The 26,681-nt window shown below is 36.9% G+C and overlaps 1 protein-coding gene across 10 annotated transcripts in view; it reads right to left on the bottom strand.

Annotated features, from left to right (window-relative positions):
- Positions 1–5,973: 5,973 nt before the first annotated feature.
- Positions 5,974–26,681, bottom strand: part of SMC2 (structural maintenance of chromosomes 2) — a 67,740-nt gene continuing 47,032 nt past the window's right edge. Inside the window, exons 20-26 of one of the 10 annotated variants that reach the window (XM_047067229.1) lie at positions 25,457–25,651; positions 22,538–22,738; positions 20,259–20,375; positions 14,059–14,219; positions 10,236–10,383; positions 9,050–9,226; positions 5,974–6,099 (exon numbers count right to left, since the gene is read on the bottom strand). In XM_047067229.1, coding sequence (XP_046923185.1) covers positions 9,068–9,226; positions 10,236–10,383; positions 14,059–14,219; positions 20,259–20,375; positions 22,538–22,738; positions 25,457–25,651 — 981 coding nt within the window. In that variant the 3' untranslated portion in view covers positions 5,974–6,099; positions 9,050–9,067. Of the gene's footprint in view, positions 6,100–6,140; positions 6,396–8,212; positions 9,227–10,235; positions 10,384–14,058; positions 14,220–20,258; positions 20,376–22,537; positions 22,739–25,456; positions 25,652–26,681 lie in introns of those variants that run through there. The other 9 variants (XM_047067221.1, XM_047067237.1, XM_047067241.1 and 6 more) reach the window with 9 other exon arrangements.

The raw sequence follows: 26,681 nt of genomic DNA, 5'->3' as shown, positions 1-26,681 counted from the left end.
ATAACAGCAACTTTGTTGAGCTGTTAAAATCAGTTAATAGATGAAACTAGGTGCAGTAACTGTAGGCTTGTTTTCTTTTCTCCTTATCCTGAGTCTAAAATTTTCAGCAGCAACCAGGGAATAACACAGGCTATGGATTAGCATCACAGTGCATTTGTGGTTCATTTAGCCCTGATAAAAATGATGGGAGAGGGAGTGGAAAATAAAGCTTAAAGTATTGGAATTAATAAATTACTCATGTTTTTCCTGGTCCCCAAAAGCCGTGGTACTCAGGATGTTTAATACCTGCTTCCTTTACCCCCGAAACCAAGAACACCCTGTATACACTGTATGTTAGCTAACTGGAAAATAAATTATATTAAAAAAAATAATACCTTATTCCTTTTACTGAGCTGGAAGCAATCTCAGGTAATAATTTTCAGATTTTTTTTCCTCTCTTCTTCAAACATGCCTTGAAATTTTGATCCCAAGTAATTAGCACAAAAGCAAACTTCTATACCTAAATTACAAAGGGATTTAAAGTTCTGTATATTCTTGCCTCCCTTGTGTCAGATGAATTGACCAGATAAGTATGAGTTTTATTTCTAGGCGCTCTTTATCGTTGCATTGATCTATGGGTCTACTTTTGTGCCAATAACACACTGTTTTGATTACTACAGCTTTGTAATGTATCTTGACGCTGGGGATTGTGATACTCCCAGCTTTGTAAAGATTGCTCTGGCTATTTTGTAGTGCCATACAAGTTTCAGTATCATTTGTTCTAGTTCTGTGAAAAATGCTGTATTGGTAATTTGATAGAAATTGTATTGAATCTGTAGATTGTTTTGTGTAGTATGGACATTTTAACAACATGCATTCTTCTGATCCAGGGGCATGAAACATATTTCTATTTGTGTCATACTCAATTTTTATTAAAGTTGACAAATGTGAAATAAAAACCTTTCAACTTTAGGGCACAATAGTTTAGACTTTCCACACCTACAAAAATAGAGTAGGACACAACATATAAAAGGGCTGTTATAGATTCTATTAATTCTTTGGAGGAAAAGTCTCTGTTGCTTATAAAATTTTACTGGGAGACTTCCTTACAAGTATGATAGTATGACAAAACCCTAATAGGAACTTCTCAGAGTGAATATGGGTCTGATGATCTCATTCTAGTTAGTTTGCTAATCCATAGTGTGGTACATGAGCTAAATACCATGGTCTATTTCATCTTGAACTTTTATGAGTTCTTTTTTTTTTTTTATAATTTTTTTTCAACGTTTATTTATTTTTGGGACAGAGAGATACAGAGCATGAACGGGGGAGGGGCAGAGAGAGAGGGAGACACAGAATCGGAAACAGGCTCCAGGCTCCGAGCCATCAGCCCAGAGCCTGACGCGGGGCTCGAACTCACGGACCGCGAGATCGTGACCTGGCTGAAGTCGGACGCTTAACCGACTGCGCCACCCAGGCGCCCCGAACTTTTATGAGTTCTTACACTCTCATTAAGAAAATCATCTTTGGGGCACCTGGGTGGCTCAGTCGGTTAAGTGTCCAACTTCAGCTCAGGTCATGATCTCGCAGTCTGTGAGTTTGAGCCCCGTGTGGGGCTCTGTGCTGACAGCTCAGAGCCTGGAGCCTGCTTCAGATTCTGTCTCTCTCTCTCTCTCTCTCTCTGACCCTCCCCCATTCATACTCTGTCTCTCTCTGTCTCAAAAATAAATAAACGTTAAAAAAAATTAAAATCATCTTTGAGCTCAAGCCATTAATAGGTTACGGGCTCTAAAGAGTTGCTCTCAGGTGTTCACAATCTACTAGAACTAAGATGTGTTCATTTACTACTATTATCCAATACTCTTCGATGCCTTATGAAAGGGGGATGGGAATAGAGAATGATCTGTAGAGATGGTGGTTTCTAAGTACAACTTGGGAGGATGGGTATGCTGTTGACACAGCATTAAGAACATGAGCAAACGCAAGAAGAAAGCTGTATTCAGGAGTGGCAACTGTTGCAGATTGGGTGGCATGTAGGGTTCGTAGAGGCAGTTAGTTTAGGATAAGCTGAAACTCCATAAAGTGGGCTGTTAGAGGCTTAGAATGCCAAACTGTTAAATGTGTAGTAATGTACGTGAGGAGCAAGATGCAGAAAGGAGTAATGAGCCTTACACTAAACTCGAGAAGATGCTTATGACCATCAATAAGAGCCCATCCTACAAACCACATCAGAAAAGTTGTGTAAAGGATAATATGTAAAGCTTCAACCTATCAAAGAAAACTCTGGCCCTTAACTGATGGCAAGAAAAGGGGCAGCTTATGCCTACTGTTCTGTCATACAATTAAGGGATTATTAGCCACATTTCACTAGATTGGTATAAAATGACCAGCGGCATGAGCTTTAGGGTTAAATCACAATCTTTGTTCTCTATGATGGATGTAAGTTTATCTCTCCTTGCTCCCACCCATGCATGACAAGTATCTTGTCTATTAAAGGCAGAATGTGAACGTTAGCTGAGCTCCAGGCACAAACACAGGAGTATACCTAACACAGTTTGTTATAAGGACTGAGTATGGGCTTTTTATCTGGACAGTCTTGAGCTTAAATCCTGGCTCCCCTCTCCCACCCCTTATTTTGTAGCTGTGGAAGTTTAGACAAGTTATTCAAGTTTCATACCTAGAGTAATATATACTAGGAAACCCCCCCAAAATTTTTTTTGCTTTGTTTTACTTGCTTTATTGTGGTAGTATCAGACTGAACCCAAAATGTCCCCAGGGTATGCCTGGTTTACAGGATTCTGTTTGCTACAGTTGAGAATAAATATGTAGTTGGAGTATTACATAATGTAGATAATCCTTTCTTGATACAAATAACACAATGCAACAAGGGATCGCTTCTTAGTTGCCATGTGGAATCTGAAACTCCATTAATAAAAATATTGCCCCTTATAACATTAAAATTAACTGGTGATTCCTGTACTTAGAACAGCTATTTTACTTACCCATGCAGGATTTTGTAGCATCACACATTAGTCAAGGGAAACCACCATTGATTGCGTTATGCAGATCTTCAAAATGTTAACACATTTCACAATACAATATAAAAAAAATCCTGTTAATATGACCACCAGTATTATCAGAACAGTCTTTATTGAGATGTCCAGCTCACAATGACAAATACAAGTTTGCCAGAATTCTAATTTTCATTTGAAAGCTACAATTTTAGTATTTGCAACAAATGTCAGGTTAATATGACAGGTTCATACTGTTCATTTTTAAGAAATGTCTAACCAAATGCCATAGACTTAATAACCATAGTTTGTCTTAGTCACCTGTCCAAGTAAAAATGCTTTTCCATGAAAAGTTATTTCAGACTACAACAGAAATAAGAGCATTTCTGCAAAAGAACCATGTTTTGGTATGCAGAAATGCTTTATAATATAACTCCCATTTTATCAGATTATTAAAGACGTACTCAGGAGGAGGGGATAAAAAAATTTTTTTAGCTTCATTAAAGACAGTTTTAAGTGAGACCACCATTAAAAAACAAAACAAAACAAAAACATCCAAATGCATGGAGGTGAAAATGCTAGCAGTATTGCTAGCACAGAGTGCTGCCCCACCCTGGTTTATGCCTAGGTGACAGTTCTGCCCACCATTCATGCCAATGTCAACATGTGAGTTGACACATTCTGCACCCAACTCTGTCAGCTCCGAACATTCCAAATTTCTCCTATTCTGTGCTTTGACTTTTCATTTTCTTAAGACTGTCTTTTGAAAATATTCTTAAAATTTTAATGTTCCTTGATACTTTTTTTCTTCTTCTTTTGAGGTTTGTGTTTTTTTGGTGTGTCCTAGGAAATCTTTGCCTAATCTAAGGTCACAAAAATTTTGTTTTCTTCTAGAAGTGTTATAACTACTACTTTTAGGCCTATGTCTCATCTTTAGTTATTTTTTTGTGTATGTTGTGAAGGGCAATGTTTTTTTTGTTTGTTTGTTTTGTTTTTGTATAAATACCTAGCTGTTGGTACCATTTATTGAAAAAAACTGAAAATGGCTTATTATCGCCTGTAAATGTTATCAGATTCAGTTTGCTAATATTTTCAGGGTTTTTGCTCTTCAGACCATGAGGGCTACCAGGCTGTAATTTTCTTGTTTTATAATGTCTTTGTCAAGTTTTAGTATTAGAACCCTGGACTTATAACAGGTTGGAAGTGTTCCCCTGCCCCCTCCCCACCCCCCACTTGTCTTTGAATAGTAATATTTACAAATAAAACCACATGGAACTAAAGTTTTCCTTGTGAGAGGATATTTAATCATTTCAATTGCATGAACAGATGTGAAGCTATTCAAGTTCTGTCTACTCTTGTCAATTTTAGTGAGTTTTATTTTTCCAATTTTCCATTTTGTCTAAGTTATTGAATTTACTGGCATGAAAAGCATCATAATTTTGCATCCTTTTAATTTAGGTAAAAGCCACGGTGGCAACTCTTCTTTCATTCCTGATATTAGTGACTTGTAATTTCTCTGGTTTGCCTGAATGGTCTAATTACAGATACCTGGTTCTCAAAACAAAATCAATATGTCAGCTTAATTTTCTCCATTGTTTTTCTGTCCTGTATATGTTGACTTCTACCTTTTATTATTTCCACCTTTCTATTTAATTTGGGTTTACTTTTTATTTATCTAAAATATACATTAAGGTAGAACCTTAGACCGCTGAATTTGTACCTATTTTGTTTTCTAAATCTATCCTTTTTTAACAATTAAAAAAAACTGATTCCTGACATAACAGAACAAACTAGAAATCAGTAAGAGAATGCTACCTGGAAAATCCCCAACTATCTGGAAACTTAAGAAATAGATTCCAAAAGAATTCAATAGTCAGAAGAAATGTCAAAGCAAATTAGAATATATTTTGAAGTTAAAGTTGAAAATGCAGCATATCAAAATCTGTGAGATGAAGCTAAAAGATTACTACCTAAGAGGGCCAATGATAGCATTAATTGCTTGCTACAAAAAGAGATCTCAAATCAACAATCTAAACCTCTACCATAAAACTAGAAAAGAGCAAAATAAGCCCAAAGCAGAAAAAAGGAAATGAGACAAAATCAGTAAATGAAAACAGAAAGACAATAAAGTAAATGAAATAAAAAACTGGTTCTTCGAAAGACAATAAAATTGACAAACTTCCATCACGACTGAGAGAAAAAAACAAAAATTACCAATAGCTGGAATGAAACAAGTGATAACTTCAGAGCTTGAAGACATCAAAAGGATAATGAGGAAATACCATGACTGCTGCACACAAATTTGACAGTTTAGATGAAATGGAACAATTCAGCAAAAAACACAAACTCACAAATCACTTGTTGTAAAACAGATAATTTAAACATCCCCATAACTATTAAAGAAATTGTATTTCTATTCCCCCCATCCCGCCCCCTAATCTCCAGGCCTAGAGAGTTTCATAGGAGGATTCTAATATTTGAAGAATTATTAACACAAATTCTATATAATTATACAGAAAATAGAAGAGGGAACATTTCCCAATTAATTTTATGAAGTTAGTATTACCCCAAAACCAAAGAAAGCCAGAAAAACAAAACAAAACAAAAAAACCCATACAGACCAAAGCCCTTAATGAACACACACAAAAATCACAACCAAGCTATTAGCAAACAGAATCCTATAAAACAGGCATAACCTGGAAACATTTTGGGTTCAATTTGATACTACAATACAGCAAGCAAAACAAGGCAAAAAAATTTTTTTGGCTTTCCCAGTGCATATAAAAGTTCTATTTATACCCCCCTTTACCATATATTCATCTGTTTTGATTTCTTAAAATCAGATGGTATTTGTCTTTCTCTGATGGACTTATTTCACTTAGCATAATACATTCTAGCTCCATCCACATTGTTGCAAGTAGCAACATTTAATTTTTGATGGCTGAGTAATATTCAAAAAGAGATCAAACCACAAGAGACTTACCGATAGAGAACAAACTGAGGGTTGATGGAGGGCCATGGGTTGGGGGATGGGTTATGGGTACTAAGGCAGACACCTGTGATGAGAACTGGATGTTGTATGTAAATGATGAATCACTGAGTTCTACTCCTGAAACCAATATTTAAATTTAAAAGTTATATTTACGCTGTAATCCATTAAGTGGGCAACAGCATTAGGTCTAAAAAAAGTATGTATCTTAAAAATAGCTTATTGCTAAAAAAATGCTAACCATCATCAGATTTCAGTGAGTCATAATCACTGATCACCATAACAAATATAACAAGGAGAAAGTGTGAAAGTATGTGAGAATTATCAAACTGTGACAGACTCAAAGGGAACCAATGCTGTGGGGAAAAAGGGTGCTGGCAGACTTGCTGGGTGCAGGGTGGCCCCAAACCTTCAATCTGTAAAAAAAAAAACGCAGTTACCCGTGAAGCATAATAAAACAAGGTATGCCTCTACATAAAGAGAATTATAGACCATGACCAAGCAGGGTTTAATTCAGGAATACCAGGCTGGTTTAATATTCACAAATTAAGCAATGTAATTCATTCTTAACAGGCTAAAGCACGTACATGATCATATCAATCAATGCAGAAAAAGCAATGAACAGAATTCAATAACCCATCCATGATAAAAGTGACCAAACTAGGAACAGAAGCAAACTTCTTTAACTTGATAAAGAATATAAACCAAAAAAGCCTATGGCTAACATTATACTTAGGTGGTGAGAGACTGAATGCTTTCCTCAGAATTTTGGGGAAAAGGAAGATATGCCAGCTCTCATTATTTATACCACACAGTGCTGGAACTTCAAGCCAGTACAGCAAGAAAGGGGAATAAAGGCCCACCGATCAAAAAGGAAGAAAACCTGTCCTGATTTGCAGACAACATGATGGCGGGAGTGGTTGGCCTATTTGATTACCTCACTGTATCAGAAGAGAATGGATTCTCAAGTTTTTGCTTTTGCATTTGTTAGGGTACATGAAATGCCCAAACAACCCCCCCCCAAAAAAACCCCAGAAGGAATCCTTTTCAAATGTTTGACATTCTTCCTAGAAATAATTTTCTCATGTTGTGCATACTGCTCACCCAGGTGTGTCTTAAATTTATTATGTACAATGAACACAAATGTTCAAACTGTCAGAAAGGTAATATTCTGGAGTCCAACTGCCAAGACTGGTATCTTGGCTCTGCCCCTAACTACTGTCATCACAGACAAGTCTGGTAACTTTTGTGCTCAATTCAATTTCCTCAATTATGTAATGCTGATCAACAGTACTTACTCAAATGTGAAAACAGATGCAAATACGAATAGCCTCTGATGTCTAGAAAGAGCTCAGTAAAGGTTACTTATGTTATTGCAGAACTTTAAAGGTACCTGACTCTCCCCTTCATGTCATCTTCTAATCACAATATACTGACATTACTCATAAAAATTTAATATGTTTGAGGATTATCATCAAAAAGCATGATATATATGAGACAAAAATTAAAGAAGCAAATAGAAAATCTGAGGTAAAGAAAATTAGTTCAGATGTCAAAATATAACCTCACAAGTTATTTATCAAATGTTAGTTAAAACAGCAATGAACTACCATTTTATAACTAGTAAATCAGAAATAATAAAACTAACAGCCAGTGCTGACTGGGTTGTGGTCAACAGATATGTGATCTTACTGCAAGTATGAACCGACAGAACTGTTTTGGCAAATAATCTTCAATACATTTGAAAGGAAATAAAAAACTCCTGTCTGTTATAGGTGAAATTAGACTTCCTGTAACTCGGCATTTATAACTTTGTCTCCCTCTCCTCCCATAGTGGACAGAAAGAATTCCAGATTCAGTCCTTTCCAGTGTGTCCCATTGTATCAGTTACCTGGATGTTATCTGACATCCTCAGTTGTGTATGAGAAGGATGAGGAATGTTAAAGCCAAAGCCAAGAACCATAAGCATATATTAGGGAAAGGGTAACATAAAGGAACTGAGTATCAAGAAGGGATACAGGGCCAAAATAATATACTCAAGATCAGATTAGATCATGTGAGCGCTTTCAAAATTCAGAGTTTGGAGACAATCGGGTGATGCAGAACTACACATAGTAACCAAATGGTGTTTGTTAGCGCTTCTTGTGAGTTCTTAAAGGAACTTCAACCTTTTGACCTGGAAAGCAGAAGACACTAAGATATATAATAATCATCAAATTTTGAGTTCTTTCGGTAGAATGGATGGATCTATTTATATATTCATCAGACTCAAGGAAAAAGATAAATTTGGTTTAGTCTGCTGGCTCCTACATTCTCATTCACCAACAGACTGTTATTAATTGGATTATGAAAAGGCTAATAACAAAAATCTTTGAAAACATGAGAAGACTTAATGCAACATACTTTCTCCCAGGCTTCTATTAAAATACTAGTGAAGATTTTTTAAAAACTTAAGATTGCACAGACCAATTACTAAGCATATAGAAACATGATCTCCAAACATCATTAAAGTGAGAATCTTTCCAAAGGTTTCCCATCTGGGTCTCAATCAGGGCTCTGCCATTGTATCTTCACAGAACTAACAACAAAGAGCTTGGTGCATGCCTAACAGCTTCCTGTGTGTTCCCTTTGTTGGTCCAGACACTTGCTTTATAATTCTTACCTAAATGACTTTCTTAACAACAGAAAACACATTAATATTACCTTAGGAATTAAACTAATTAAAAGCTGACTATCAGCTATATTTATCTTATAACTTAATTCCATCTGTTTCTTTTTATTTTTAGCTTTTACAAACAATGCACCACCAACCAGGTATCTCAGGCTCCCTAGTATAAAGAATTGTGTAAGAAAAAACATTTGAGGACATGCATAAAATCACAATCACAGTAATTGGACCATAGTTACACTGATTAAGAAAAGAGGCATCTATGTTCATTTATAAGTGATTACATAAAGGAAGAGAAAATACAGGTTAAGTAACAAAACAACATTGCATTTTACATAAATAAGTAAATCCCAAGGTCTTTATGTTTAAAAAACAGGTCAAGGTAAAGGAGTAAATCTGTACTTTTAGCTTCAAAGGTGGTCATTTGGGTCCTTTTGCCTTGGATGTAGTTTCCTTAGGAATCTTTCCATTTTGACACTGAGTAAATCTGGCTACTGTAGACACACCATCCACAAACTTGGTTTTGAATAGGACATTTGCATTGTTGAACATACCCTCCTTTAGGGACACCACAATGAACTTGAGGGAAAAAGAAAAAAAGCATAAAAGGTATTTTGTAATTTGAAGAAAAGCACTCCTGTTTTTATTCTGGGACTAAGAATTGTCTAGAGATATTTTGATTTTATTTCTTTCAATGCGTGGCTCAAAGCAAATGCAAGTAACAAATAGTTATAATATTAGGCACCTAAATGAATTCTAGCTTTCTATATTTGGGTTTTAGGAGTCTTAATTTTACCTTGAGTGCTTCATTACCCAAGTTTACTATTTCCTGCTGGTTGACTGCTTGTTGCTATCCTCTGCAGCTGGCATCACTGTTTTGTTGCTAGCTCTAAATGCTCTGGTGAAATATTTTTCTTTGTGATATTGCAAAAATATCAAAGGCTACAAGTTCCCACAGCACTACCACTAGTCAAATGGAACACTTATAGAATTCAAAATAGGCACCACTTCACTGTTACGTGGTAAAAATGGACCATAATAAATAAGTCTACGCTAACTACGATTAAGTGAAACCCCGAGTTGTACACTGCATTATCTATATAACCATACTTGGCAGCCCCAGCTCCTGTAGCAACAGTTCAATAAAAACTAACTATTCTTAAAGGGGCTTTTCTCTACTTCCCACCCAGGAAACATGACGAGTACCCCATCAAGCACCACATGATTTTCTGATGCCTAGGTATGTTCCTAAGCCAGTCTTCCTTTGATTGTGTATCCTTTGGCAGCAAGCTAGAGAAAATAATGACGTTAACCATATTTAATTTCTAATTATGAAAAACTTAGACTCTCCCTCATGATACAACCAACAATTGTCATGCCTGGCTCCTTCTGTAACAGTAAACCAAACCTTCTTTCCTTATTCGAATGTGCATATATGTAAATAATCACTGTATATTTAAAGAGATACAATGCTTTCATGTTCTTCAATCCTAAATATCTTCGTATTGGCCATTACTAAAGAATAGTTTTTGAATAAACACATACTATACGAAAACTATCACGGAGACATTGTCTTCCTGGTTCTCACCTGAGAATGCGTGAAATGAGTCCGCAGCATTTGTCCGATGTTTTGGGTGTGAGAAAGGTCCAAGGCTGCATCTACCTCATCCAGGATATAAATTGGAGCAGGTTTGAAGAGGAGCATGGACAATATTAATGACAAAGCCACTAAAGACCTAAGAAAAGACCAGAAGAAAAGTTATCAAAATTTGATTTTATCATTTTTTACCAAAATACTGAAGCAAATCTGCTGTCCTTTGATGGATAGTGCAGATTTAGCTGAAAGACTGCCATGGAAATAATTTAAAGTTTCAAAGTTCAACACTTTTGTTGGTATTAAAATGTTTATTTCAGCTTTTCAGTTTTTCTCTTCAAGTTTTATTTTGAAACTTATTTATCTTGAAACAGGTTTACATTCTTTCCCGTCAAATAATCAGGATTTTATAATTGGCACTTATCCTTAAGGAAAGAGCATGTTAATTGTTTTCTTTCCTTCCCCAGTTGCTATTAGATGCCTTGGTAGCAGGCGAGTGAAGTCTTAACAAGTAAGTATATAGTCAACAGCTACTATCTTTGTAATACTAGAACTGGTTTAGGTACCTTCTTTCAAACTTTTACTATGTCTGCATATGTGTGCACGCGCACACACACACTCTTTATTGGCACCATTTAAGAGTAAATTGTATAGATTATGACCCAGTAATCCCATAATACTGGGATTACTGGGAAGTAATTCCCAGTGTCAGAAATTCAAACAAACAATTGTATGATGGTTAATCTTGTGTGTCAACTTAACTGGATCACAGAGCACTCAGATATTAGGCTAAACTTTATTTCTGGGTCTGAGAATGTTTCTGGGTGAAATTAGCATTTGAATTGGAAGACTCTGTATAGCAGTTTGCTCTCTCCAATGTGGCTGGACATCACATAATCTGCTGAAATCCTGAATCATAAGAAAGGTAGAGAAAGAATTTGTTCTTTCCTGCCTCATTACTCGAGTTGGGACATGGATATTCAGACTCAGTGTTCCTGGTTCTTAGGACTTCAGACTCGGACTGAATTATACCACTGGCCTGCCTAGGTTTCCAGCTTGCAGACAACAAACTGTGGGCCTTCTCAGCCTCCACGATAAGATGAAAATTCCTTTTATACACACAAACATACCCTACTAGTTCTGTTTCTCTGGAGAATCCCAATACACCTTATTTACAATTTGCAGTTACACATCTGAGTTTCTATAGCTCTTTTTCAGTTCTCTTCTAGCTAGCCATCCCCATTACTGTAGCTGTTTTTTTTCTAATCAGGTATCATAATTCTTAGATTTTTTTCTTTACCATAAAAAACAACAGTGAGATTGACATCTACCTCTATAAAGGGCAGCTGACGTCTCCCAAGCAACCTAAAGTTATTTTTTATTGGCTTTCTCTGTACCAAATGTTTAAGGCATTGCGCTTTCTTTCAACTTAATTTTGCAGGGGGGAAAAAACCTCACCAAGAAAAAAAAATTCTCATCAAGAGTTAAACTAGTATGCTGGGTATGTATCTAAAATAATGGTATTTATGTGAAAATTGTATCATCTTAATTATAGAAATAATTTTCAGGTCTCAAAAAGAAAGTAAGCATATATTTTCTGTTCTCCTCAAAACATTATCTAGGACTTTGGCAAAAAAGTTAGATGTTGGGATTTGAACTGTAGAATTCAACTTTGGTTAACAGGCACCAGAAGGTGTCTTAGACTGTTAAAATATTTAGGAATTTTATCATAATGAAATATAATCAGGGGAGTACTATTCTCATAAAAATGGCAAAGGCCTTCATTAGGGAAATTAACAGGTCTTAGTATTTTCTACATACATAAAAGTTACATGATGGCATCATAGGGCACATGAGAACAATTTAAGAACTACAGATTGCACATCCTACAGGGGACAAAATATAAAATTAACAACGGTCTTTAATTATGTGAATATTCACAATTTTCTCTCAGTAGGCTTTAATTATTTGGTTCTCTGCAGGTAAGGAGTTAGTCCACATGACCTCTTAAGTTTTTCCTTAGTATGCCGATTGTCTGAATCACCATGTAAGGCTGGGGAAAAACTTCCCTGAAGTCTACAGCATGCTATTTCCAATACTATTCATTCCTTTATGCAGATCTGAGTTTTTTCATCTGGTATCATTTGCCCCTTATCCAAAAACTTCCTTTAACTTGTACGGTTTTGCTGACAGCAAATTCCTCCAGCTGTTGTTTTTCTGAAAAAATATTTACGTTGACTTCCATTTGAAGAATATTTTGATTAGACATAGAATTCTAGGTTGCCACGTTTTTCTTTTAGCACTTTCTAGATGTTGTTCCAGATACCTGGCTTGCATAGTTTTTGACAATAATCCTAAAGTCATTTTTATATTTGTTCCTTGGTATGTAATACTATGCCTCTGGCTGCCTGAAGACAAATCACAATTTCATATAACATGGCTTGCTGTGTTACTGTATGTATGTCACGGGAGAGGTTGTGTGGTGTTTATCCTACCTACATTAAGTCTGTGGGTTTATAGAACTCATCAAAACGGGAAAATTTGGGGACATTATTTCAAATATTTTTCTTTACCTCTTCCTCTCTTTTTGGAACTCCAATCACATATATGTTAGATGGCTTAATATTGCCCCACAGGTCACTGTTTACAGTTCTGTGCTTCTCACTTTAGCTTTAACTTTCTATTGCTGTGTCTTCAAATTCACTCATGTTTCTACACTGTTTAATCTGCTAATGTCATGTGAGCTTTTCCTTTTGGGCATATTTTTTATCTCTAGCAATTCTACTAGATTCTTTAAAAAAAATTTTTTTAAATATTTATTTTGGGAGAGAGAGTACACGTGAGCAGGGGCGCAGGGGAGGCAGGATAGAGAATTCCAAGCAAGCTCTGCGCTGTCAGTGCAGAGTCCAACACTGGGCTCAAACCTGCAACCCGTGAGATCATGACCTAAGACGAAATCAAGAGTTGGACACTTAACTGACCAACCCACCCAGGTGCCCCCTAAATTCTTTTTTTTTTTTTTTTATAGCTTACATTTCTCATCACATTCTTTTCTCCTTGTAATTCTTAGAACTAATTAATGTAATACTATAACTTCCTTGTCTGCTATTTTCATCACCTGTCATTTCTGGGTCTGTTTCCACTGAATAATTTTTCTCTAAGTTACACGTCATTTTCTTGATTTCTGTCCAGTACTTTTTATCAGATACCAGACACTGTGTTCCATTACAGTCTCAAATTTTGTTGTCTTTCTTTAAAAGCATTAGGCTTTGTTCTGAGAAACACTTTAGTTACATGAGGATCAGCTTGATTTCTTCAAGGCTTACAATGAACTTTGCTGTGTGTAAAGACTATCCTTCACTTCAGGGACATTACAGACTGAATGCTAGGGTGCAGCTTACTGGGGCCTCCCAAAATTCTGTTTCTTTCAGTGAAACTACTATGATTTGTGTTGATTCCCCCTCCCTGCATCTGCAATCCAGAAATTCTATGGAGAAAGCAGACATGAACCCTGAGCTTAGCACTTTTGTTTTATTGCTCACAGGATTCAGACTCTTGGGCTACTAATTTCCCAATGTCTGAAATCAATTGTTTTTCATAATTTCATCTCATTTTCTAGCTGCTTACCCTTATTTCCTTTGTTGCCTACTATTTTAATCACAAGTTCTAACCACAATCTGCAGTCTTACATATTAACCTCCTTAAATTGTACATTTAAGATAGCTAAGCAAAACAAAACAGCAAATAGGTCGGCAATGAGATGATGGATTGTAATAAGAGGATTGAGGAATTCTAAATCTGTAAAGGGATTACTCACCTCTGACCACCACTAAGTTCAGTTAGGTTTTCTTTCCAAGTATTTCCTAAAGCAACCTTGAACTCCAGACCATCCAATACAGTTTGCCCCTCTGGTGGTGCAAGCATAGCATTAGCACCAGGCAAAAGAGTAGAAAAAATAGACCCAAAGTCCTTGTTAACCTGGATTAAATAAATAAATAAAATATTATAGAAGGCTTTCAAAGAATCAAATTTTGATATGTGTATATTCAATCCAGCAGATGCATTTTGTTGTCTGTTACTAACTCAGGTGTTGGCAAATTATGGCCTATGTGACAAATCTGGCCATGCCCATTCTTTTATGTTTTGTCTATGGCTGCTAGCACTAAAACAACAATCTAGTAATTGCAGCAGAGACTATATGGCTCACAAAGCCAGAAATGTTTATTACCTGTTCCTTTGCAGAAATAATTTACTGAGCTCTGCTCTAACTTTTGATACCTTTGTAAGCCACACTGTAGGAATCTTGAGAGACCTACAACTGTATAAGACACTGAGCTTGGAGTTGGAGAAGCAGAAACAAACTTTTTGGCATAACATATTCTCTTCTAAATCTTGTTCTCGTTTGACTGCTTTGATAGGCCAGTGGTTATCAGCTAACCTCAAAAAGCCTAAGATGAGGGTAAAGTCTAGGAAAAAAAGAGTCATGAAATCAAACAACCAGATCTGTTCAAGGTGTTGACTGGTACTTTTATATAGGCTTTGTCTCAGCCAAAGAAGTTGTCAAAAGACAGGAAAAGGATTGGACCCCAACAGAAAAAGACTAAAGAATCTGTTTGGCTTATCCCATCAAGCCCCAGTAGATTACTGAGAGACTTAGGGTCAATATTTTAGTTTGAAACTGGGTAATTTTTGTGCATACACACTTGATTTGAGAATTTGGCCACCTGTCTTCAAATACGTGACTAATAACCTTAGTTCAGGAAATCTGAGAGTGTATACATACACATGCACAACCATGAGGATCTGACAGTCATGTTCTCTAGAGAAATCTCTAAATTCAAGTGCAAATAAACAGTTCATGAATATTTGTAGTAATAAGGATCTCTACATACCAAAAATCAGTGCTACTGAATACAGATTTATCAAGGAATACAGTTTTAAGAGCAACTGAATACATGCTGGACAGTACCCTACACAGAGGAAACAGGTTTTAGTTTTATCTGGGATACATTTCTACAGCTAAGTGAGGTTCACCACAATGGGAGAGGACCGCTGTCTTTTGTTGAGAATGATGAAGATAGCAGAGTATTCATAAACAGTTTTGGTTCTTTTGCTTTTCTTTAATTTTTTGGGCAGGCAGGAGAAAGACACTAAAGAGAGGATTAAAACAGTGGAATGCTACTCAACCCTGAACCCAAGTGAAAACTCCTCCAAAGAAGAAAAGAGAAACTTATTTATAGGCAAAATATAGCCCTATTCAAGATAGAAAATGCATTATATTCACGGATAGATAAAAGATGAAATGCAATCAAATTCTGGAAATCTAATATGGTTAAGAAGGAAATAGAAAAATAAGACACAGCCAGTGCTGAAAATACTCTGGCTTTGTGAATTGAGTATGCTAGAAGCCAGAAGGAAGTATATAATACTGATAACACTATTACCTCAATAGGTTATTATGAGGATTAAGTGAGAAAATTACTATGAGAATAGTCCCTGACATATAATAAGTACTCAATAAATTTACCTGCTTTGAGACAACTCTGGAAATTGGGGGAACATCAATTTAAAGGATAGATTTGTACTTACATTAATCCAGGAATCACATGGAAAACAAGAGACAAAACCTCTCAGACCTAGTGTTATATCCACACTTATACAAGAATAATGGGGCCAACTTTATGCATCCATTTAAAAAGACACAAACACCACAGGGAGATGGAACACTGAAAATAAGTCCTAGGGTACTAAAAACCAGGTGACTGAAAGGGATAATTGTACTACCATTACTAAAAATGAAGTTTTCAGAATTCAGAATAATTACAGAATTAAAAAGCAAAAAAGAGGCAAGGTGCCCAATTAAATCCCAGAGGCATGGGACTGTTAAAGTACCAAACAGCATAGTAACTATGTTTGGAATCTTCTAAATGAGAGTCTTTTGCTAGGATGGATACAGGAAAACTTCCACATAAGTGGATAGGGAATTATCCTAAAGGAGACAAACATATGCAACTAGGGAAGCAGAAATAAAAGTAAAGAACTGTGAAATCTGCCAAAGTTGTCCTAAAACAAAACAAACGTACTTGGGATTTTGTTGAATGAGAATCCAGTGAAAAACAATTCTAAACCTCTTTGCTTACTGCCCCAAATTTAGAGCAACGAGGGTGACAGGAGTTAGCAACTAAAGGCAATTTTAACTGGTCTTAATTTAGGAAAAGAGAATCCCAGTTTTTCCACCTCTGGCTATCTGATCTTAGGCTAGATCATCTATGTATGTATGCATTTAGCTATCCATTCATCCATCTGCCTTCCTACCTACCTACCTATTCATTTTTAAATTTACATCCAAATTAGCATATAGTACAATGATATCAGGAGTAGATTCCAGTGATTCACCCCCTATGTATAACACCCAGTGCTCATCCCAACAAGTGTCTTCCTTAATGCCCCTTACCCATTTAGCCCATTCCCCCACCCCCAACTCCTCCAGCAACCCTGTTTGTTCTCTATATTTAAGAGTTTCTTATGGTTTGTCTCCCTCCCTGTTTTTATATTTTTGCTTCCCTTATGTTAATCTGTTTTGTATCTTAAATTCCTCACAAGTCATATATTTGTCTTTCTCTAATTTCACTTAGCATAATACCCTCCAGTTCTATCCACGTAGTCGCAAATGGCAAGATTTCATTCTTTTTGATTTTCAAGTAATACTCCAGTGTGTGTGTGTGTGTGTGTGTGTGTGTGTGTGTATACCAAATCTTCTTTATCCATTCATGGACACTGGGGCTCTTTCCATACTTGGGCTATTGTTGATAGTGCTGCTATAAACATGGGGTGCAGGTGTCCCTTTGAAACAACACACCTGTATCCCCTGGATAAATGCCTAGTAGTGCAATTGCTGGGTTGTAGGGTAGTTCTATTTTTAATTTTCTGAGGAAACTCCATACTGTTTTCTGGAGTGGCTGTACCAGTTTGCATTCCCACCAGCAGTGCAAGAGATCCTCTTTCTCTGCATCTTCTCCAACATCTGTTGTTGTGTGAGTTGCTAATTTTAGCCATTCTGACAGGTGTGAGGTGGTATCTCATTGTGGTTTTAATTTGTATTTCCCTGATGATGAGTGATATTAAGCATTTTTTCATGTGTCAGTTGGCCATCTGGATGTCTTCTGTGGAGAAGTGTCTATTCATGTGTTTTGCCCATTTCTTCACTGGATTATTTTTCAGGTGTGGAGTTTGATAAATTCCTTGTAGATTTTGGATACTAACCCTTTATCTGATATGTCATTTGCAAGTATCTTCTCCCATTCTGCTGGTGCCTTTTTTGGAAAAAAAAAAAAATTTTTTTTTTACATTCATTTATTTTTGAGAGACAGAGCACAAGTGGGGGAGAGGCAGAGAAAGAAGGAGACACAGAATCCGAAGCAGCCTCCAGGCTCTGAGCGGTCAGCACAGAGCCCTATGCGGGGCTCGAACTCACAAACTGTGAAATCACGACCTGAGCTGAAGTTGGATGCTTGACCGACTGAGCCCCCCAGGCGCCCCAGTGTTGGTTGCCTTTTATCTTATTTTTTACTGTTTACTCACCTTACAGAGAGAGAGAGAGAGAGAGAGAGAGCAAGCTGGGGAGGGGCAGAGAGAGAGAGAGGGAGACACAGAATCCAAAGCAGGCTCCAGGCTCTGAGCTGTTAGCACAGAGCCCGACACAGAGTTGGAACTCACAAACTGTGAGATCATGACTTGAGTCAAAGTCTGAAGCTTAACCGACTGAGCTGCCCAGGAGCACCCCCACTGTTGGCTGCCCTTTAGTTTTACTGACTGTTTCCTTTGCTGTGCAGAAGCTTTTTATTTTGATGAGGTCTCAGTTTTCTTTTTGTTTCCCTTATCTCCGGAGATGTGTTGACTAAGCAGTTGCTGCAGGTGAGGTCAAATAGGTTTTTGCCTGCTTTCTCCCCTAGGGCTTTGATGGTTTCCTGTTTTACATTTAGGTCTTTCATCCATTTTGAGTTTAGTTGTGTGTATGCTGTAATAAAGTGGTCCAGGTTCATTCTTCTGCATGTTGCTGTCCAATTTTCCCACCACCACTTGCTGAAGAGATTGTCTTTATTCCATTGGACATTCTCTCCTGCTTTGTCAAAGATTAGTTGGCCATACATTTGAGGGTCCATTTCTGGATTATCTATTATGTTCTATTAATCTGAGTGTCTGTTTTTGTGCCAGTACTATACCATCTTGATGATTACAGCTTTGTAATACAGCTTGAAGTCCGGGATTGTGATGCCTCCTGCTTTGGTTTTCTTTTTCAAGATTGCTTTGGCTATTCAGGCTCTTTTCTGGTTCCATACAAATTTCAGGATTGTTTGTTCTAGCTCTGTGAAGAATGTTGGTGCTGTTTTGATAGGGATTGTATTGAATATGTACTGATTTGGGTAATACCAACATTTTAACAGTATTTGTTCTTCCAATCCATGGGCATGGAATCTTTTTCCATTTTTTTGTATCTTCTTCAATTTCTTTCATAGGCTTTCTATAGTTTCCAGTGCACAGATTTTTCACCTCTTTGGTTACGTTTTTTTCCTCATTAGTTTATGGTTTTTTGTGCAACTGTAAATGAGATCGATTCCTTGGCTTCTCTTTCTGTTGCTTCATTACTGGTGTACAGGAATGCAACCTATACCGATTTCTTTACACTGATTTTATATCGTGTGACTTTGCTGAACTCATGGATCAGTTATAGCAGTTTTTTGTGGAATCTTTTGGGTTTTCCATATAGAGTATCATGTTTCCATATAGAGTATCAAAGAGTGAAAGCTAGACTTCCTCCTTACTGATATGGATGCCTTTTATTTCTTTGTTATCTGATTGTTGAGGCAAGGACTTCCAATGCTAGGTTGGATAACAGTGGCGAGAGTGGACATCCCTGTCATGTGCCTGACCTTAGGGGTAAAGCTCTCAGTTTTTCCCCATTGAGGATGGGGTGGGGTGGGTCTTTCATATATGACTTTCATGATCTTGAGATATGATCCTTCTATCCCTACTTTCTTGAGGGTTTTTATCAAGAAAGGATACTGTGTTTTGACAAATGTTTTTTCTGCATCTATTGAGAGGATCATGTGGTTCTTGTCCTTTCTTTAATTGATGTGATGTATCATTCTGATTGTTTTGTGGATATTGAACCAGTCCTGCATCCCAGGTATAAATCCCACTTGGTCGTGGTGGATAATTCTTTTAATGTATTGTTGGATCTGGTTGGCTAGTATCCTGTTAAGGATCGATTTAACCTTTCTAAGCTTTGATTTCTTCATCTATAAAATATGGATGGTTAACTATCAGTTATGGAATTGTTTTAAGAGAAAACAGAGTATCTGCTTCATATGTGTTAACTAATAACATGTACAAAATGCTCTGCCAGAAATCTACACAATTCTTAATAATGAATTCTGAAATGCCATGAATAACTTGTAAGTGGTAAGGAATATGCCAATCTTGTTAGAAAAATGTCCTGATAACAAATATTTGAACTCTGTTGAGTCTGGGTAAGAAAAACCAAGGAAGTTAGAACAAAACGGATCATTGGGAAGTTTCCAACAATCAGAGCTTTCCTAGTGCAAAACCGAGCTTGCTTCCAGCTTCAAGCAGAGGGAGTGGGGTATGGCACATATTGGACAGACTCCAAGGTTTCAGACAAATAGCATCTCCCTTAAAGGTAACACAGACCTGGAAACAAGGTAAGAATGAAAAATAAAGAAATCTAGAAAGTCAGAAATTTAATACAACTTAAGGACCAGAGAAGTAGACTGTGAGACTATGATGTAGCGACACAAACTTAGCTTTGCATTATCAGTAGTACTCAAGTCCAAAAGTACAAAATGCATTTAAAAGTCAGGAGGTTTTAATTAAGGCGTGTGCCTCATTCAAACACAAATCAGCCATTTCAAATTCATCTTAGAGTATAAATCTATTGACAGTATTCTTCATCTTTGCCTCACAAAGAATAAATGATAATATTTTGGGTTCAAATACCTTTTGCCACGCAATATTTAGGGCTTGGTTTTTCTTCTGGTCAAGGTCTTCTATAGTTGCAAGGATTTTGGATTTATCATTTTCTACAATTCTCTTCTTCTTCATCAAGTCATTATACTGGTAAGATAAAAAGCATGCTTAATTGAAAAAATGTAAAATTTTCTATTCTAGAATTCAGTCAGGAATAGAGGTTTAGTTTGTATGTAGAATATATACACTTCTGTTTACCAGAAAGATACACTGCATTAAGAGTCATAACGTGAACCAAATTATGAGAAAGGTAAATATATCGCCTATATGTAAAATTTAGCTGCCGTAATTAAGAATTTATAGGACAAGCTCCTGGGGTACTTTGATACTGATATTCTCATATCCTTCTAGTAGTCAAGGCAAAAAGGAAAATGTATGTAAACTCAAAAGTAGCCCTGCATGCTTTCTTCTTGAGGTCAGTCTTAGCAGTAACACAAAGTTTCAGTTCTTCACCATGATGTCCAAGTCCTACATAATTGGGCCCTTATTTATCTCTGACTTTTTGACATCCCAATCCTCCCCAGGGGCCAGCCATGTGGTCTTTTCTCAGTTCCTTGAACATAAGAAGCTCATTATATAGCCTTATAGCCCTTGCATTGTTCTCTCTTCCCTGAATGCTCTTTTTCTGTATACGACATAATTGGTGCTTCAAGTTTCAGCTCAAACATCACATCTTCAGAATGGGCTTTTCCTGGTTAATGTAGAAACTCACTGAAAAAAATTTAAAGGAGGCTGCAAAGGGAGAATTACACCATAAGTAGCAACAGAACTTTATGAAAATCTTAACTCATTTCTCCTCAAAGCCTCACATTTCAAGGAGTCTTCAAATTCTCCCTTAAATTGTAACCAGTCCTGTTAGCTTCCTTGCTGTCTCTCTCCTTTATAGCAAAGCTCCTAAAACCTGCTCTACATTTTTCTCTTATTCCTTGCATAATTCAATTTCTTATGTGTACAGACACAAAATACAACAAAACAAAACAAGGGTCACCTGGGTGGCTCAGACGATTAAGCGTCGAACTCTTGATTTCAGCTCAGGTCATGATCTCACAGTTTTTGAGTTCGAGCCCCATATCAGGCTCTGCGCTGACAGTGAGGAGCCTGCTTATAATTCTGTCTCCTGCTCTCTGCCCCTTCCCCATGCTCTCTCACTCTCTCAAATAAATAAACATTAAAAAAAAAAAAAAGGCCATCTTGCTTATCAACAATAGACCCTTCCCTTTGGGTAAGAAAGCGAGTTGGTGAATTTTTTTTAAAAAAAGACCCAATTATTATTATCTAATAAAAGCAAACAAGTGAACAAGTTTCACAATACACAGTTCAAATTCAGACCAAAGATTTTCTTCCACAAAACATATATTGCAAAGCTTTAATGGAGAAATAAAAACCAGCGGGAACATTTATAGAGAGATCACAACACGGGCATTATTAGCCTGTTTGGTATCTAACATAATACAGGTTCTTTGTAGATAGTAATGTCAATAACAATTTAAAAAAACCCAGTACAGCAAAACTTTTTAGAAGTAATGGAGCTCATAAGTATTGCCACTTTTAGAGAGTTCTCATAACTCTCCTGATACAAATTCAAACAGAATCTTAGAAAAAATAAAGTATAGGGCATTATATAAAATTAGACTGCTATCTCCTACGGAGCTGTTAAAAATATGGATTGCTTTTCCCTGTGGATTTTTCTAGTGACACAGCGGATTCAAAGTTCTGTCAGGGTTGGGGAGATGATAACATTATTGCATAAGTGAACATTAACACAGAAGATGATGCTGGATTTACAGATTAGGAAAGGAGTGGTTATGCACATAACAATTTTAGTCATTACTTATGTAATGGTTCTAGTAGACCCTAGAATCAAAAGGAACACCGTATTTATGGAACGACTGGTAAGGAGGCAGACAGCAGAGTAGCCTTATTTTTCAAGGCCTTTTCAAGGCAACTGAAAGAAATTATAGAAATGGGAGGAGTAATCATGAAAAAATGTTCTTATTTATACCAAGAATAAGAAAAGGATAGATGGTATTCTGGGCAAAGCCAGTAGAAAAGCTTTTCAAGGGACAATAGACTATATAAATATTGATGCAAAAACAAGTAAGAGAGAACTGAAAAGGGAGAACAAGAAAACAAATCCAGTATCAAGAGTATCAAGCCAAAGATTGACTCTAGTAATTGCCACAAGGGTCACAGAGAGCTATTAGTGCTACTCCCTAAGGAGGCCAGAGAGTCCAAGGAAAAGGACTTACCCGCTCTTCAGCTTCTGTCAGTACATTCATAGCTCTCATGTTGACATTTCTTCCTAGTTTCTCCTTCATTTCTTGCAACTTCTGAAGTCTCTGACCAGCTTCTTTTGGGTTGTTGGTTTTGAAATCATAGGCACTATTAGGTTGCCCAAAGAGGTGTTTCTCTGCATTAATCCAGTCATAGTCCTTCAACATTTTGGAGACCTAGCCACGGAGGATAATGGAGAAATCTATCATTGTTTACAAACCGACATTTAAAAACTAGTTTCTGGGGCACCTGGGTGGCTCGGTCAGTTAAGCGTCTGACTTCGGCTCAGGTCATGATCTCACGGTCTGTGAGTTCGAGCCCCACGTCGGGCTCTGTGCTGACAGCTCGGAGCCTGGAGCCTGTTTCAGATTCTGTGTCTCCCTCTCTCTCTGCCCCTCCCCTGTTCATGCTCTGTCTCTCTCTGTCTCAAAAATAAATAAACATTAAAAAAAAATTAAAAAACAAAAACTAGTTTCTTAAATGTTTACTAATTTTAAGTATTTAGGAGAAAACCCCACAATGACTCATCTGCAAAAATGAGGTTCACTGTTAGTATAGGTTTACTGTTAAGTATGAATATTTTTACCTAGAGAATAGGTTAAAAAAATTGTATAGGAAAAAGATTACTTAAGCATTAAAAGAAAAGCTAGCTCAGAGAAATTTATACATGTAAATCATTTCCATTAGAATGAATATAAGATAAGCCTCCTTCAGATTTTACCAAACTCAATCTATTGCTTCAAAAATAATTTGTGAAAATTAAAATTCTCATAAGAATACTTAAGTCATAGATTTGGTAAATTTGTGGAAGCCTAATTCCGACTGATTATAATTCTCTCTCTTTTTTTAATTTTTAATGTTTTATTTTTGAGACAGAGACAGAGCATGAACGGGGGAGGGTCAGAGAGAGAGGGAGACACAGAATCTGAAGCAGGCTCCAGGCTCTGAGCTGTCAGCACAGAGCCTGATGCGGGGCTCGAACTCACAGACTGTGAGATCATGACCTGAGCCGAAGTCGGAAGCTCAACTGACTGAGCCACCCAGGTGCCCCTGACTGATTATAATTCTAAAATATACTAGGTAAATAAAAAGCTGCTCTAAACTTTGACTCCATTGCCTAGTCACCCTCTTTTGACAAGGCACAGTAATGTATTTCTTTATATGGTAAAAAGAGTTAAAAAAAAATTTTAGATTATAGTGCTTAAAGAAGACTTTCTTCTACTAAAATTGTTCAAGGTTGGTTCTGACTGATAGAGTCTAATCCTTGTCAGTCTGTTTATCCTCATTAATTCCAGGGGAACGGTCTCACCTCCAGGCTCCAAAGATGATCATTTCCAATCTACCTTCCCTGCTGATCCATAGGGTCAATGAAAGCATTCTGGGTACATGTTGCTCATCCTTATCATTAGTGCCTGGCCTACTACTATCTGATACTAGTTGGTATGTAATTAATATTTGACAAACTATAGACTTCAAAGAATCCTGGACTTTTTAGCAGTTTCACTTTTAACTCTCCTTTTCACCTTAACCGTAAATAAAATCCCCTAGCAATCACCACTACTAGCACTTTCAATTACCAAAAACCTATTAACAGTAATATTAACATTGGTAACATTTCAGTGAATCCACTAATACTAGGCTACCAGGCTAATGGAAAATCAATACAAAAATATATTAGGAAATTAGTGATGTGGCTATGAAAAAATATTTTTAAGTGTGAGCCTGAACAGGCACACAGGGCTCTTTCAGAGGGTGGGGTGACTATTTTGTATGTTCTGACTTTTTTGAAGTTAAATCTCTTATACTTTTAAGATGCTAAACAAGATTTAAAAGGCATCAAACGGTTACACACTCGTAAGAAAACATGATGGGCAAATTACTAAGATTTCATGAGTGCAGCCTCTTAACCAAGCAGCGAATTTCTGCAAAAGCATGTATTCTTTTTTTTTTTTTTTTTTAATTTTTTTTTTTTTCAACGTTTATTTATTTTTGGGACAGAGAGAGACAGAGCATGAACGGGGGAGGGGCAGAGAGAGAGGGAGACACAGAATCAGAAACAGGCTCCAGGCTCTGAGCCATCAGCCCAGAGCCTGACGCGGGGCTCGAACTCCCGGACCGCGAGATCGTGACCTGGCTGAAGTCGGACGCTCAACCGACTGCGCCACCCAGGCGCCCCTGCATGTATTCTCTTTAATGTTTACTTATTTTTGAGGGGGATGGGAGGGATAGAGAGAGGTGGTGAAAGAGAATCCTAAGCAGACTCCCCATTGTCAGCAGAGAGCCCGATGTGGGGCTCGAACTCATGAACTGTGAGATCATGACCTGAGAGGAAACCAAGAGTCAGACGCTTAACCGACCGAGTCACCCAGGTGCCCCAGAAAGAAACTTTCAGGAGTGAACAAAAAACTGAGATAACTTCAAAAAAGACAGCTGCTAGCAAAACATCAGATTTCAGATGAGGCTGCAAAATTGACTATACTGATCCTCTTAAGGACATCTGGAAGCCAATTAAGTCCTGGTTTTGGAAGTTGCCTATAAATATATATCGTTTACCTTATTTCAAAATAAATTGAAAACTCACAGGCAACAAAATATATAATCACAACTAATATATTAATCTGAATATCTGGGGATTAAAAAATGGTTAGTTCTATGGGAGACCACTGAAACATCTTATACATAGGAATAAATACCTGAAATTTAGAAAGATTTATGCCAGGTGGTAAAAATAAGCATTGCTGAGAAGCCATTAAAATAGCAGTAAGCCTCAACATTCTGTTATACCGCATTTCTGCCATTTATACTGAATTCTCCATTGAGCAGTTTACCAGAATATCTCAACAACTCAGAAGCAAAAATCTGATTACGGGTAGAAATAAACAACACAAACGTGCCTTTGCAGCAGCATCTTCAGCTTCCCGTTTATGTTTGCTGATGTTGTGGTCCAGTTCCTTAATTTTAAGCTGAGAATCATTGTTTTGTTCCTTGTGTGTTGCAACTTCAGCATATTTAGCTTTAATTACATTGTCTTGGGCTGTTATCACTTCCTTTTGCTTGGTCACCTCTTCTTGAGCTTTATTTACGGACTCCTGGAACAAACAGAAGATGATATATAGCAAAGTAATGTGGGCATATTTTTAGTTTATTAAAAGATCATCTAAAAAGCGTCTGGGCAAGATGGCAATGTGATTACAGGCAGATGGTCACCTAACCCTCTACATTGTATATCCCCATTAAAATGACTAATTAATTTGCATACAGGAGAAAACTTGTTCTATCACTAGAAAAAAGATGGGATACAGTGTTCGTGCTGGAAGCAACAAAGTTTCTGGGGATACAGTGAACTACAGGAAACTGACTTGTGAGGTCTCAGTAAAGTGGCATTTCTGGGTAGTTAACAAGAAGATACTATGCCAGATCCCCACATGTCATTTATCAGGAAGGGAAGGATGTAGGCCGCGTTTTCTGCTCTTCCCTTTGTAGATATAAGCCATATTTACCGGTGCAACAGAAGGTCATAATGTTTGGTTCTAGCACAAGGGTCAAAACAGAAAAATACAAGAAACTTTTTTCAATAAATAGATTTGTGGCACAAAGAAAAACTTTCTTGCTTTGACTTTGAATATCCCCCTACCTCCCAAGGTTGGAGCTACTCAATGTCAGAAGTGGTAATTGTAACTGCAATTCAGACTATCACCAACCTGCCCTGCAAATCCCATTGCTTCACCCAAATCTTGAAAGAACTCACACAAATATCTAAACCAAAAAAACCTAGTTCAACCCATATTTAGGTAGGGGGAAAACCAAAGTAGGACAACCTGCTTTAAGTTTCTGAGGAAGAATGGATCTTCATGATGCAAACCACAAGGAAAAATTTAGGAATGTTTTTAGCATGCTCATTAGGAAACAAGATGAGCAACAAAGAATAACCTGATGTTATGGTTAGGGTACTCAAAGTGCCTTAATTTCCCTATAATGTTTAATCTGTGTCATCAGAGGTCTTTTGAGGAAAGAAAATAAAACATGACATTCATATAAAAACCTGAAGATATTTTAGCTTTTTGAAACCTGTGAAGAGAAACTGAAAAATACTCTGCTTAAGATATTAACCAAAGGGAA

The sequence above is a fragment of the Lynx rufus genome, unplaced genomic scaffold (genome assembly GCF_022079265.1).
Source record: "Lynx rufus isolate CCGP_SWC_20201006 ecotype Redwood Valley unplaced genomic scaffold, mLynRuf1.p SCAF_10, whole genome shotgun sequence".
Lineage (NCBI taxonomy): Eukaryota > Metazoa > Chordata > Mammalia > Carnivora > Felidae > Lynx > Lynx rufus.
This window is presented reverse-complemented; position numbering and strand designations above follow the sequence as displayed.